Consider the following 14,530-nt stretch of genomic DNA (forward strand, 5'->3'; position numbering starts at 1 on the left):
GCTAGGTCGATGGTCTATGCGAGAGAAAAAAAAGAAACAGGAAGGGAAAGGCACTGGAGGTGAAATATATAAAGTTTGTTTCCTGGAACATTATCATCATGATCATGGTTGAAGTGGTTAGCCTGGTGATGCGTAGAAGCCACCGTCAAGCGGGGGAAGGTTACGGAACGAGAGAAGACGATAGATTTGGCTTTACACGTTGTAGAGTCGTACCTAGATTGGCGATGCCAAAAAGATGAAGGAGCGCCGAAGGGTCCTTGATAGAACTCTCTGGGTGCTGGGGTACGAGTATATGATGTCGGCAGCACTGTCGGAACTTTCTCGCCAGGCTAAGCCTTTTCCTCGGCGCTCGTGAGTACCACTGTAAGCAGCGAGGCCTTTTGGATTTTTCGGATCTTATATCTCGTATCGTCAAGTCGGAATCGTAAGGATCGATAGCAGTTGAAACAATGGTCCGGAAATCCTAACGGGAAGGGATTCAATATCTAGAAATTTTTAGCGGGGTTTCTCGCGGTTGATTCGTCCGTGGGACGGGGGAAGCCCGTAACAGTTGCGCCTTTTACTGGGTTGCAGAAGGGGACATGTCAGCACCCCCATCGCCAATAGTAGGCGGCTGTTACCGCGCAGGGGAAGAGAGCAGATGGTCTACACGCACACCTGTTTTAGGAGCTTTGGCCGGCCAATGGCGAAAGATGAAGCAGGCCGGAGGATCCGCGACAGCTAAGAAACGGGTTCGTATCGGGTTTACAGACGTCTAAGAGCTAGGGACTCGGGTGGCGCTCTGATATCTGGGATGGATGCTCGCTCGATGAGAAGGCCAGACAGGATTAGTCGATGGAGATGAGGATGACTTTGGAAGCAGTCGCAATCTGAAAATTCCAAAAGTGGTGACGTTTGAGCTTCGCTTCAACAACAGCTCGGGCCAGAGTCGGCCAAAAGAGGTGATTTTCTGGAGGTCAAACAGGTCAAACACAACGCCCGCAACGAGTCCCAAAATCCAACAAGACGAAAGAAGGCTCGAGTGTTGCATCGACGCTCCACAAGGATATAAGAACCCTTTTATATACACGCCATCTCACCAGTCATACTATACATACGTACGGTTCGCTGGACTCAACAGCATGCTCATTCGTAATAATAATGCGAACCATATCACCTAAATCCGCGCTGGAGAAGTTCTTCGTCCCATTTTCATGATATCGTTTGGCCGGCGTACTATGCAGAGCCTCGAAACAGGGCGCACGTTATCTGCAGACACGTACACGGCTGTCGAATCCACCATCACCTCAGGAGGCTGATAATCACGGGAGTACCGTCCAAAGGATAACGTACAAGCCTTCCCCCCAACAAAGAATAACGTTCGAACAATTTTTCTAAATAAGAAGGTCGGTCAGCAGATCTGACGGCCGCCGTTGAAACGAAACGAAGATCTGCGTTATCGATTAAGGAGTCCCCCGCACGATGGCTGCCGGAAATGTCGATCGCTTCAATGCGATACTCATCGAGAACTTGCGGTATACAGGATGCTCACTTGCATTGAGTAGTAAATGGATGCAGTCGATGTTATTTTGTTGAATTCAACCGATAAGCCCCAATGTCATACATCAGGGCGCCAACCGTATACAGTTGCAGCAAAACAGCATAAGGGGCCGACAGCACCACCACGCCCCGAGGCCCTATTCCGATTTGCGAATGCGAATGCGACCTTGACATATACGTGCTGTGGCTAGCGAGGATGCGTGATCCCTAACTTCCTTGATGCTTGCCCCTCTCACCGATCTATTTTCGCGTTCCTGATCAACTTACCTGGCGCTTGGGCCATCTTATGATCGTACGCAGACGGATCTTTTTAGTGGGGGGACAGATTCGCGGAGGCTGGTGTCGTCGGCTCCAAGGGGACGTCCAATCCTTAGCCTTCAATAATACCAGAACACTCCGCGGGACTGGACGAAATTGGTACTTTCACATGCCTACCAAACCACTTTTCTCGCCTTGTCTTTTTGGAGTGCACATTGGAATTTACAGTGCAAGAACCGGACAGGAATCCAAGTTCAACAGACTATAGTCATAATTCGATGACTCCAATCTCGGACCCCCTCCAAACCTCAACGGCGAAGTTCCATCGTATCACGATTTTTCACAATGTCATCACATCATAGAGTATATTTTACGCGTGCACAGTATAAGTTCCACTTGGAAAAGATTTCATTTCGTCATTGACTAACCTACAAAGCCTTTGAAAAAAAGAAAACAAGAGTAATGGTAGGAGAGAGGGAGGAGGTAAAAGGCTCTTTGTAGAGGAAGTGGTTCTGAGTAATGTAACGGAAGGTAGGATTAACATGACGAATGCGTGTCAATTTCTTCCAAGCAGTTGTTCAGATTAATAAATGAAAAAAGAGTAAAAAAGGATGAACACAGACCCCCATATATAAACTCCTTTTATCATGAAAAGAAAAGGAAAAAACAAGTTTGCATGATTCGTGAGACGTGGAACAAAGGAAAGAAAAGAGGAAAGCGATGTACAATTCCGATTAGAATTTTATCATTTTTGGGAAGAAAACAGAAGAAAATATATTAGAAGGACCGAAAAGGGTAAGTTGACAAAAACTTTTGAGATATGCGAATCGTTTAGTCGACTTCCTCAACGGTTGGGCCATCGTCACCACCGGCATGGGGAGCACCACCGGCGGCGCCGGGAACGCCACCTGGAGCGCCACCGGCACCGTAGAACTTCATCATGATCGGGTTGGCAACACCCTCGAGTTCCTTCTGCTTGCTTTCGAACTCGTCCTTGGTGGCGGTGGTGTTGTTGTCGAGCCAATCGACGGTCTCGTCGATAGCCTTCTTGAGGGTTTCCTTGTCAGAAGCGTCAAGCTTCTCCTGGGCAGCCTGCTCGGAGAGGGTGTTTCGGAGAGAGTAAGCGTAGCTCTCGAGTTGGTTCTTAGCCTGGATACGACCGGCTTCGGCTTCGTCCTCAGCCTTGTACTTCTCAGCCTCGGCCAACATGCGCTCGATTTCCTCCTTGGACAGACGACCCTTGTCGTTGGTGATGACAATCTTGTTCGTCTTACCGGTTCCCTTCTCGACAGCAGAGACGTTGATGATACCGTTGGCGTCGACGTCAAAGGTAACCTCGATCTGTGGGACACCGCGAGGAGCGGGGGGGATACCGGTAAGTTCGAACTTGCCGAGAAGGTTGTTGTCCTTGGTGCGAGCACGCTCACCCTCGTAGACCTGGATCAAGACACCGGGCTGGTTGTCGGAGAAGGTGGAGAAGATCTCGGACTTCTTGGTCGGGATGGTGCTGTTACGCTTGATGAGGGCGGTCATGACACCGCCAGCGGTTTCGATACCGATGGAGAGAGGAGCGACGTCGAGGAGGAGGATCTCCTGGGTCTTGGAGGAGGTGTCACCGGAGAGAATGGCGGCTTGGACGGCAGCACCGTAAGCGACGGCCTCGTCGGGGTTGATGGACTTGTTGGGCTCCTTTCCGTTGAAGAAGTCGGAGACCATCTTCTGGATCTTGGGGATACGGGTGGAACCACCGACCAAGACGATTTCGTGGACGGAGGACTTGTCAATCTTGGAGTCCCGGAGGACACGCTCGACGGGTTCCATGGTGGAACGGAAGAGGTCCTGGCAGAGTTCCTCGAAACGAGCACGGGTGATGGAGGTGTAGAAGTCGATACCCTCGTAGAGGGAGTCGATCTCGATGGAGGTCTGGGCGGAAGAAGAGAGGGTTCTCTTCGCACGCTCGCAGGCGGTTCGGAGACGACGGAGAGCACGGGCGTTGGAGGTGAGGTCCTTCTTGTGCTTCCTCTTGAATTCCTGAACGAAGTGGTTGACGAGACGGTTGTCGAAGTCCTCACCACCCAAGTGAGTATCACCGGCGGTGGCCTTGACTTCGAAGATACCTTCTTCGATGGTCAAGAGGGAGACATCGAATGTACCACCGCCGAGATCGAAGATGAGGACGTTTCGCTCACCCTCAGCCTTCTTGTCCAAACCGTAAGCAATGGCGGCAGCGGTTGGCTCGTTGATGATACGAAGGACGTTGAGACCGGCGATGAGACCGGCGTCCTTGGTAGCCTGACGCTGAGAGTCGTTGAAGTAGGCCGGAACGGTGATGACAGCGTTGTTAACGGTGCCACCGAGGTAGGATTCGGCAGTTTCACGCATCTTCGTCAAGACCATGGAGGAGATTTCTTCCGGAGTGAAGGTCTTCTCCTCTCCCTTGAACTCGACTTGGATGATCGGCTTGCCAGCCTTGTCGATGATCTTGAAGGGGAAGTGCTTCATGTCGGACTGAACCTCAGCGTCAGCGAACTTGCGACCGATTAATCGCTTGGCGTCGAAGACGGTATTGTGAGGGTTCATGGCGACTTGATTCTTGGCAGAATCACCAATCAGACGTTCGGTGTCTGTGAAGGCAACCTATTGACGAAAAAAACCACGTTAGCATATCCGTAACCGTGTTGTTCGAGTTGAGTACGGATGGTGGGGTAACACGAGCTGCCCCACCATGGATGACAAGGGAGGGAGGGGTTTTTTTTTTACTTACGAATGATGGTGTGGTCCTGTTACCCTGGTCATTGGCAATGATTTCAATTCTGTCATCACGGAAGACACCCACGCAGGAGTAGGTGGTTCCCAAATCGATACCGACAGCTGGAGCCATCTTGGATGTGTATGTGTAAGAAAAAAAAAAAAGAGGTGTCGAGAGAAGAGAGGGATTCCTGGGGGAACGTTGATCGGTTGGTCTTTGATTAGCGAGCTAGAAATAGAACAAAAAAATGGGGTATCTCTTGAGCGGGAAAAGAAGCAGGTGATGATGAGGGAAAAAAAAGTAGCTGGGAAGCGAATCGAGCTTCTTTTTATTCGACGATGATTGTACAAGCAAGTAAGTGTTGATAAAAGTAGTGAGGTGTAAGAGAAAGAGGAAGAGTGGGTTCGAGAGGAAGAGAGGAGCAGGATTTATACGGGGATTTGGGACGCTAATTTTTTTATTTTTCTTACCTTGTGTGGATGGATGATGGTCAACCGGAGAGAGCGAGAAGGAGAGAGCAGGAAGCAGTGGATGCGAGATGGTCGTGGATGGTTCTCGATGCTTCCTTTGTTGGCCTTTTAAGAAAGGCTGGCAGAATTTTCGGACCTGTCGTTCGATGTGCTTCTGCGGGATTCCAAGCTCATACATCATAGCCTACCCCACCAGTCACGTGACAACACACCGCTTCCACTAATAACCGCCACTCTAGAAACGTCAAGAGCTCACACAAGGCTGGTGCTATTACTAAAACACCAAGACACCGTATACAGAAAGATAGTCTTGGAAGGATTCAGATCCTAGGCCATGACATGACTCTCTTTACGAACGGGTAGGATGTACTTGGTTCTGTCATCCACAAGAAGAGACACACAAAGAAAGCACGCCAAGGATAGAAGCCGTCGAAACAAAATCAACCCCAAAAATGCAACAGCTGGACGGTGTTGCCAAAGAAACATAAGGCCGTCGTGTCTATCGCTCAAATTACTTCAAAATAAATAATGCCAATGGCCGGTAACACCCTCGAAGAGCGCATCGCCACCCTATCCCTCAAAACTTTCCACTCCCTCCCCGCAAAATGCAAACCCCGACCCCGAGAATGGATCCCCATGACCGCCATCGTCCTCCAAACGGACGACAAACTCCACCTGGCCTCACTAGCCACAGGTTCCAAATGCATCCCCTCCGCGATCCTCCCCAGAGCAACGGGTCTCATCCTCCACGACTGCCACTCCGAAATCCTCGCCCTCAGAGGTCTTAACCATTTTCTCCTCCAGGATGCCCACCAAATCCTCACGAACCCTGACTACCGATCTCCGTATTTAATATATAACGATAATTATGACCCGGATACCCCCCCGTTCACCCTCCACCCCTCCACCTCGATCCACCTCTTCTCAACCGAACCCCCTTGCGGCGATGCGAGTATGGAATTCATAATATCGGCCCAACAGGACCCGACCCCTTGGTCCCTCCCCACCACCGATAACAAAGAGAATCTCCCCGGCCGCTCCTACTTCTCAGCCCTCTCGATCGTCCGTCGGAAACCCTCCCGTCCGGACGCCCCGGCAACCCTTTCAAAATCCTGCACCGACAAACTAACCCTCAAACAGCTCACTTCGATCCTATCCTCCCCATCTTCGATCGTAATCTCCCCCACGGAAAACGCTTACATCAAGACATTTACAGTCCCGTTCGGGAAATATAACGATGAGGGTCATGCGCGGGCTTTTGCCACCACCCCTCCGAACGGAAGACTTTCCAACCTTCCTGATATTCTCAAATCTTCTTCCTCTGATGAGATTGGTGGTTATTCGTTCAACCCGCTAACCCCCACCCCGCTCCCCAAATCCTTCCCACTCACGTACACATACTCGAAACCCCCTCCCCAGGATACAACAACAAAAGCCTCCAACATTTCAACATTATACATCAACCACCCTTCAACCCCATCCGTAGCGGAAGTTCTCATATCGGGTGTGAAACAGGGAAACGCCCAACTGTCAACCGCTCGCGGTGACAAAAAGGGAAGCGTGGTATGTAGGAAAAGGACGTGGTTATTCTTACGTCGGATAGTGGATCTGTTGCCGGAAAGTCATCGGGATATTAAGACCAAAGTAGAGAACAGTAATACGTACCTCGAATTGAAAGCAATCGATATACATAACACCCGAAGCAGGATCAAAATGAAACACCTCGTAACAGAGGCATTGAACGGATGGGAAAGAAATGTCGGAGACGATGACTGGAGGCTTTGATAGTATTATGATACCCCGATCCGTAAGATAAAAAAAGAGTCAAAGTAAAAAAAAACATAGAAAGGATATAGGCACGCATGTGGACTGAATAATGCCGAAGAAACAAAAAATGATACTCCTTCCAAACTCCAACAGCCAAACGATAATTCCGCTACGGCCCGGTGGAATCTAATATCTTCTTGCACTCCTTCACAAGGACTTTATCTATCTGACCCCGCAACCTTAACGCCGCGACGAACTTGTCAAACTCTTGGCGAAGGGCGGGCGCCTTCAACGCCTTCTTGTGCTGCCGACAAAACCGTATCAAACAGTCGTGCAAATGGTGATTACTTTTCGGTCTGTATCCCCGATCGGTCAGCCGTATCCATAGGATTATCGGAGGACGAGAAGCCCCTACCCTTCAACCATGACATGGCTGCCCCATAGCTTCAAAAGCTCTCGGCCAGCGGACGAGAAACTCGACGTCTCGATTTTCTATAAACGTAATTCAGCTCGTCCCTTTGCGTATGTTTCAAAGCACCGATGTATGTGTTTACCTCGTTAACTTTCGTGATCACCCAACTCTCATCGATCTCATCGTCACTCTCACTAAGATCATCCCCCGCCGCCGCAGCCTCTCCCGTCAAAAACCTCACGTAGCCTTTCCCATCCTCCCTAGCCGGAACCACACACCTCCTTTTCTCCACTCCAAAGTTCAGATCCGGCACGATCTGCATCTTCCTCAGAATCCTCCCAGGCGCACTCATAAGCTTTCTCTCCGCTTCCGGAATCACCACCCCCCTGGCCCACGCCGTATCTCCCTTCAGATACTCCTCGATGTTAAACGCTCTATCCCCAAGCCCCTTCGGTCTGATCCACAAAAACTTCCTACCGTTATTCCCGGGAGGCTGGGAAAACCGCCTGCCTTCCACGACCGCCGGCTCCACCATGATCTTCACCAAATCCTTTTGCTTCGCATGCCCTTCCAACGAACATGCAAAATATGTGTGCGTATGCAACAGATGAAATCGTAACCGATCAAGACTCCGAAACGTCGTATTCTGGCAGATGACACAAGTGTACGCGGTGCCTTGGTAACTAAACACGTACAGTTTGTCGTTCAAGTTCACCGCGGAGGCATAGGAAATCTTGTGAGCATCCTGTTCGTCAAAGTTTTTGATATATCCGCGAAAGGTGTAGTCGATACGGATCTGTTTCCGACGCTTGGAAGGCAATGTCACGTTCGACGTATGCTGTTGCTTTTGCTTTCCCTTTTCGCCATTTCTCAGGATTAGGTAGTTGATACTTTTGTTCCAGCCAAAGTTGAACTTGAGCTGCGGAGGGATCTCCGAGGCTGGATCCGAATCCGGATCGGTCCCACCGACTCTCACCGCCGCCAGAGTTGCTTCGTTCGATCCGTCATTGCAAACCAAGTTTTCATCGATTCGTAAACACGCTTCGTAACTTTTTGCTCCGCTCGTGTCTTCGACCCTAATCCGACATCGTATTTCGTACCCCGAAGGGGAAAACCTTCGGCCGTCGTCATCTTCGATCGCGAATGTCGATAGCGGGAACACGAACGGCCGTTCCGTGCCAAGTATCTGCTGATCCCCATCGTTCGAACCAGGCCTCAAAGCTAGCTTCTCCGTTTCCATCGATAGCTCGATTTCGGACCCTGCTTCTTGCGAGCCAGTACGCCGAGAATCAGATCTGGGGGATGGCATGGCAAACAACTTGACCTCGCATTCGGATGCACGAAGGCCGGCCTCTACGACCCCTCTGCCGATCGTTAACATCATCCCGAGATACATTTTCCGTAGCAGACCAACCTCACAATCTCAACCTTCAATCCAAACTTCACCTCATCATCAATCTCCGGCACAACCCCCAACCTTCTAACGATCTCACTCATCTTCCTCGTCTTCCCATCCCGATTCCAATACCTCCTACTCCCTTTCCTCCCTTCGTTCTCCGCCTTCAAGAGCCTTGCCTGATCGGTGAGTATTCTCGTAATATTCCTTTCCAGAAATATTTTCTGCGAATACTTTGCAAAGAAATCGTAGAGCAACAGGTTCCCTTGGTAGGCATCCGACAGCGTCAACGGCGGTTGACCAAAGGTATTGTTGTTAGCGTTGTTGTTGTTGTTGTTGTTGTTGTTGTTGTTGTTGTTGTTGTTGGCGTTGTTGACTGTTATTCGAAGTCTAGAGTTACCAGTAGGGTTACTCTGCAATCTCGAGGTTCGAGATCGAATCGTTCCTGCGGTTTGGGCTTGAACGGACTCCCTCTTTCGTCTCATATTCGCTGGTATCGATTGGACTTTTGAGAGAAAGCTTCGAAAGGTGTAGAGGGATGCCTTGGCTCGGAGCTAGGATGTCACGTAGAACCGAACCCGGATCAAAGCAGCGTAACGTAGCAGGCTCGAATTTGGATCGCATGGGGTTTGAAGCCACCCGAGACCAAAGCAGCAGCACCAACGAAGCTATATAGCATCCTGGTGCGGCTCGACACGTGATCAACCCATCACCGGTACGAATCCACACCTTGGTGGAATTCGGTATTCGAGAAGAGTACGGTTGATATCGTACGTTGATTTCCCGCATTTTCATCCCCATCGTTACGATCGATGGTTGTGGTTGTGAATCGATGATATATTTCAAAACATTTTGGCTCGGAGATTGTATGCCAAACTCGAATTCAATTGCGTATCCTCCGCACGGTAGAGTTCTAGATATCCTGCGCCTTGAAAAAAAAAGAGAGATGCCTCCCGGTACCCCCGATTCGTCCTCATGATCGGGTCACCGAAAAAAATCAAATAACATGGAATCAATACAGATGCATCGCTATGATTCGTTACAGGAAAGGATGGAGACGGGATGAAAAAATACAACCCAAAAGAAACGCCGTAACAAACGGAAAACTACGACTCATCGCTACCCTTCCTCGAATTCGCCGCCGCTACTGCCGCCGCAGCCTCCCTGGCAGCCAAAGGTATCGTGGGCGACGACGACCTCCTCCCACCGAAAATCCTAGCAACCTTGGACGGTTTCGTCAAACTGGCCGTCGAATGATCCCTACTATCCGACTCCCGCGTCTCCTGTAACTCCAAATCCGACGCTCTTTCTTCGGTCACGTAAAAACTCCTTTCGACTGTAATATTCGTCAAAGAGTCATTCGCCGACCTCGTCTGGTCCGAAGACCCGGGCGGTCCGGCCGTAGTATCCAACGGATCGACTTCACCGGGCGTGCTAGCCCCACCGCTCGACCTCGGCCTTTTATCCCCACTCTGCGAACTCAACTCCACGTAATCCGGCATGGCAACCGTTCCTCCTCCGGAAACCGTTGCGTCCGCGGAGTAACTTACAAACTTGGCGGGTCCCTTGTAGATATGATTTCGTTCGAAAATGCTTATGCCCAGTCTGGAGGTTCTCGAAGTGCCGCCTCGCGATCGAGTGCCGGAATTGCCGTGCATGCTATGGCCGCGTACCCTTTTCGCAAACCGGATCATAGCTTGGTTCAGCGCCGGGAGGCAGGTGATTATGGTCGCCAGGGAACTTTCGAGGATACCCCAAAAGGCGACAGCGGTGGCATTCCAAGTTAAATCGTAGGAGTCCACCATGATCTGGTAAAATATGAAAATACGGACGGCGGTGAACACCATGGTGAAAACGCCAAGGATCAGAAGGAAGATAAGGTTGAGTTTCTTGCCGCGGGCGAGCGGGAGTTTCGCCAGGATGAAGAGCGGTGGGAAGATGGTAAGTGCGTCGAGAGCTATATGGCCTGATATCATACCACCGTAGACGGCTGTCGACCTGGAACTGATACAAGTTCCGTCGTATTTGTGTTCCAATTTGAAACTTCTCGAGACCGGCGTGCCGCATTCGAGGATATGTATCAATATGCAGACGAGCAGGAACGCATAAGACAATCCCAAGACCGTTCGAAGGTATAGTTTTTGACCTGGGGATTGAAGGTGTGCCAATCGTAACAAGAGGTGGAGGATGGAACATCTGCATAGATATAGGGTGCCGAACCAGAATATGGCGTGAAGGAATTGTATCTACGGATCACGATCAGCCACCGTAGGAAAAATATCTCCGAAGCCCGAGCTACAAAGCAACTTACCATCAGATAATTATGGATATCCGTCAGCGAAAGGTCGTAGATGTGATACCCCAAACCGGCCCCGAACACACCTATTCCCACGCTCCGAGTCAGCATTCGACTTCGAACACATGTACGGATGCTCGGAGTTCTCACTTACCCACCAAATTAACAATATTAAAGGCACAATAAGATAGCTACCACCGTCGAAAATACTCCAAATCAGCAAAAGCGCCTTTCCGAAGAATTCCATGGCACATACGAACGCCGCGAGCATAACCCAATCGTCCATCCCAAAAGCTCCCCTGCTCCTCACCCATAGCCTCAAACACACCACCGTCGTCGAAATAACACACATAACAACCCCGGTTACGAAACAATAAAACGAATTAATCGGCGGAACATATCGCGGATCAACTTCCAGCGGGAACTCGAAATCCCTGGGAAACTTGGCGAACAGCAGCAGTATCGGTAAAAGGGCCGCCCGATCCTCGGGCGTCTGAGGGTGTGGCGGGCCGCCCATCTTGAAAAACGAGCCCGGTCGTTATTGAGGGCAAAGGATGGCGGTGCTGGGTATATGTCGATATTAATTCGAGCTCGTCCACTATCTCCTATTGTATTTTTCAATGTCGACGAATATTTTCTTTCAAAGGTATTTTGTGAAAAAGCAGTCCCTCCTCCCCTTCCTCCACCTTTCGTCCCCTTCTAGCACATCTTCCAGCCGACGCCTCGGATTTGGTATAGATGTTAGGGGGGCCAATTCGGGAACGTCGAAAATATCGAAAAGTGTTGATAAGAGCCTCGCTTGTGTTGCAATCACAAAAGTTCCAACAAGACCCAAGGTAGCAAAAAGGAATGGGAGAAATATAAACCCACATCCTCCAAACCGTTTCCATCATCAGAGGGACCTATTGGGTTTTGTATCGAATCCCTGGTTTTTTTCTTTCTCCCATCCTTCGGTCCTTCCGCTTGGGGGCAGGACCGAGCGTGTGGGGCGATCTAAACCCAATTGTGTCCGCGAGGAGGTGGAAGCATGATCAGTCCCTGTAACACCAATCGAAAATCACTTCGAGACGACCATAACTGGAGAGATTCAGCCAGAGCTGAACTGCGATCGACCACATTCCTCTGATTTCGAACGATCGCCGTGCGAAACGTGGGGATTCGGGGCAGTCGACCGAATATGGCATCCTGGTGGACCTCGAACCTCCAAACCCTCTGACGATGAAAGTCTCAAGGTCCAAGCGGACCAGAGATATTCGTTTCGATGACTTTAAGTCTGAGTCGAGCACAATGTTCCACAAGCATCGGGTCGAATATTCACCTCGCCCCGGTACTTAAACCGGCAGCTAGGGGATAACGCACGGCCTCATAAGCAAAGGGCATGGGTCCTTCCCATATGAATACGATGCATGTTAGCGCGCCAGTGGCACCAGATGGAAAGCGAAGGCTTGCATATTTCGTGGTTTCGCAAATAAGTGACCTTGGCATTGACACATGCACATCGAAACGATTCGAATCCGGCGCAGATTCGCGAAGCGTGGCTGCGGTTCTGGCAGATCATAAGCATCGCTGGGTTCGGTCCCTTTCGATCGATGATACTATCAACTCTCCATCACGATATCCATTAAAAAAAAAAAAAAAAAATACTGGAAGACTATCCTATAAATTTCAAAAGTCCCGAAATCTTACCAAACTTTAATCGCAACCGTCTTGATTGTCCGAAACTAACATTGAACGCTCGGTTCCGAACGGGGAGATTTATTCGTAGAGAAAACGCAGGTATGGCGTCCAAGCACGAAACTATGATTGCGGTCAGATATTCGTCTCGAATTGGTTCCGTCCGAGGAAGACAGTGCACCCTGACGACTACCATCCCTTGCTAATTGCAAAACAATTAGGATTTAAGGTTCAACATTCCATTTTGCAGGGAAGGTGATCGTAAATTGGAATTCACATGTTTCCTGTGCAATCGTTCACCCTTGCCATTCGGCCAGGGTGCCTTTGAGCTTGAACCCAAGCCAAGGTCGAGTTGATACTCTTCGAACAGTAAATGTCAGGTGATCCCAAGTACGACAACACAACAACACCGGACGTCCCCCTGATCCCTGCCACATGCTTTCCTCGCGTAACCAACCTCAGTCGCAGCGGCAAAATTTCTTTTAACTATTCCTCAAAAAAAAAAAAAAAAAAAAGCTTCAACCGCCATCACTTCCACCACCGTCTACGAACCACCCCACCGATCCCCGGTCATACCCCCCCAATCCGAGTCGCGCGTACCCAATCTACCTACTATCTCCCGGGATCTCTCGAATCCCACATTTTCACAATGTCAGCCGTCCTAAAATCCGTCACGGACGCCCGCTCCACAAAATCCAAAGAAGAATCCACGGACTCCGCAGGTCCCGACAAGAAATTCCGTCAGAGGGTACTGATCCTCTCCTCGCGAGGTGTAACGTACCGGTATGTCCCCGAATCGCCATCCTCGGATCCAAAATACTGATGAAAATGAAACAGCCACCGCCACCTCCTCCAGGACCTAACCTCCCTCCTCCCCCACTCCCGCAAAGACTCCAAACTCGACACGAAATCAAAACTATTCCAACTGAACGAACTGGCAGACCTCTACAACTGCAACAACATCCTCTTCTTCGAAGCCCGTAAGCGCGAAGACCTGTACATGTGGATGTCAAAGCCTCCCAACGGTCCTACCGTAAAATTCCACGTACAAAACCTCCACACGATGGAGGAATTGCATTTTTCCGGAAATTGTTTGAAGGGTAGCCGGCCGCTGCTGAGCTTCGACAAGACCTTTGAGAGCAAACCGCATTTGATGGTGGTCAAGGAGTTGATGGTTCAGACTTTCGGGGTGCCTAAGGGGGCGAGGAAGAGCAAGCCGTTTGTGGATCATGTTATGAGCTTTACGGTGGCGGATGGGAAGGTGTGGATCAGGTGCTATCAGATCTGCGAGGCGGAGCTTGGGAAGAAGGATGCCAAGGGGAACGGCGTTGACGGGGAGGAGGAGGATGATGAGAAGAAGAAGAAGGGCAGGAAGACCGGACGCTCGGAGACGGAGATCAGTTTGCTAGAAATCGGACCCAGGGTGGTTCTAACCCCGATCATCATCCAGGAAGGATCCTTCGGCGGACCCATAATCTACGAAAACAAGGAGTACGTTTCGCCGAACGTCCTAAGAGCGGAATACCGAAACAGGAGGGCCCAGAAATTCAACGTCAGAAGCGCACAAAAGGTCGGCAGGGAGATCAAGAAGAAGGCCCTACGGCTCGACAAGCACCGCGTCGGAGGCGGCGGAGGCAAGGATTGGGAGGAGTTGCAGGCCGGGCTCAAAGATTTGTTCCAAGAGGATTAAGTGTGGAATCATATATACCTACTTGTACGATCCGTAAAAGTCCTTTGGCGAGTTTTATTTACACCTTGGGAGTTCGGTGGAGAATGTATTACCAGTACATACGCTTGTTCATCATACGCTGGACTCTCCTGTGCCCGTAACCCGTAAGAATAAGAATAAGAACCAAACGCCACAATCCCACGTTCCACCCGTCCACCCATAAACATGAATTCCAACCGCCGTGAAAGGATAACGCCGCAACCCAGGGTATCAAATTCCGTTATCAAAAAAACCCAAACG

At 50.2% G+C, this 14,530-nt stretch overlaps 5 protein-coding genes across 5 annotated transcripts; 2 read left to right on the forward strand and 3 right to left on the reverse strand.

Moving 5' to 3' along the window:
• Positions 1 to 2,628: 2,628 nt before the first annotated feature.
• Positions 2,629 to 5,194, reverse strand: DFL_002624 (uncharacterized protein; the record flags this gene model as incomplete). Its single annotated transcript, XM_067631438.1, has 4 exons — positions 2,629 to 4,434; positions 4,562 to 4,610; positions 4,667 to 4,736; positions 5,017 to 5,194. 4 exons carry the CDS (start codon positions 5,192 to 5,194, stop codon positions 2,629 to 2,631), a joined length of 2,103 nt encoding a protein of 700 aa, XP_067493983.1.
• Positions 5,195 to 5,544: 350 nt separating this feature from the next.
• Positions 5,545 to 6,801, forward strand: DFL_002625 (uncharacterized protein; the record flags this gene model as incomplete). Its single annotated transcript, XM_067631439.1, has 1 exon — positions 5,545 to 6,801. One exon carries the CDS (start codon positions 5,545 to 5,547, stop codon positions 6,799 to 6,801), a length of 1,257 nt encoding a protein of 418 aa, XP_067493984.1.
• A 151-nt stretch (positions 6,802 to 6,952) lies between these two features.
• Positions 6,953 to 9,076, reverse strand: DFL_002626 (uncharacterized protein; the record flags this gene model as incomplete). Its single annotated transcript, XM_067631440.1, has 4 exons — positions 6,953 to 7,139; positions 7,199 to 7,275; positions 7,338 to 8,559; positions 8,610 to 9,076. 4 exons carry the CDS (start codon positions 9,074 to 9,076, stop codon positions 6,953 to 6,955), a joined length of 1,953 nt encoding a protein of 650 aa, XP_067493985.1.
• A 621-nt stretch (positions 9,077 to 9,697) lies between these two features.
• On the reverse strand, positions 9,698 to 11,404 carry DFL_002627 (uncharacterized protein; the record flags this gene model as incomplete). The annotated part of the gene is made up of 4 exons (XM_067631441.1): positions 9,698 to 10,837; positions 10,903 to 10,973; positions 11,042 to 11,078; positions 11,144 to 11,404. The coding sequence occupies 4 exons, from the start codon at positions 11,402 to 11,404 to the stop codon at positions 9,698 to 9,700; spliced, it is 1,509 nt and encodes a 502-aa protein (XP_067493986.1).
• Positions 11,405 to 13,210: 1,806 nt separating this feature from the next.
• On the forward strand, positions 13,211 to 14,251 carry DFL_002628 (uncharacterized protein; the record flags this gene model as incomplete). Its single annotated transcript, XM_067631442.1, has 2 exons — positions 13,211 to 13,344; positions 13,399 to 14,251. The coding sequence occupies 2 exons, from the start codon at positions 13,211 to 13,213 to the stop codon at positions 14,249 to 14,251; spliced, it is 987 nt and encodes a 328-aa protein (XP_067493987.1).
• Positions 14,252 to 14,530: the final 279 nt, after the last annotated feature.

This window comes from Arthrobotrys flagrans (genome assembly GCF_004000055.1).
Source record: "Arthrobotrys flagrans strain CBS H-5679 chromosome Unknown unitig_3, whole genome shotgun sequence".
NCBI lineage: Eukaryota > Fungi > Ascomycota > Orbiliomycetes > Orbiliales > Orbiliaceae > Arthrobotrys > Arthrobotrys flagrans.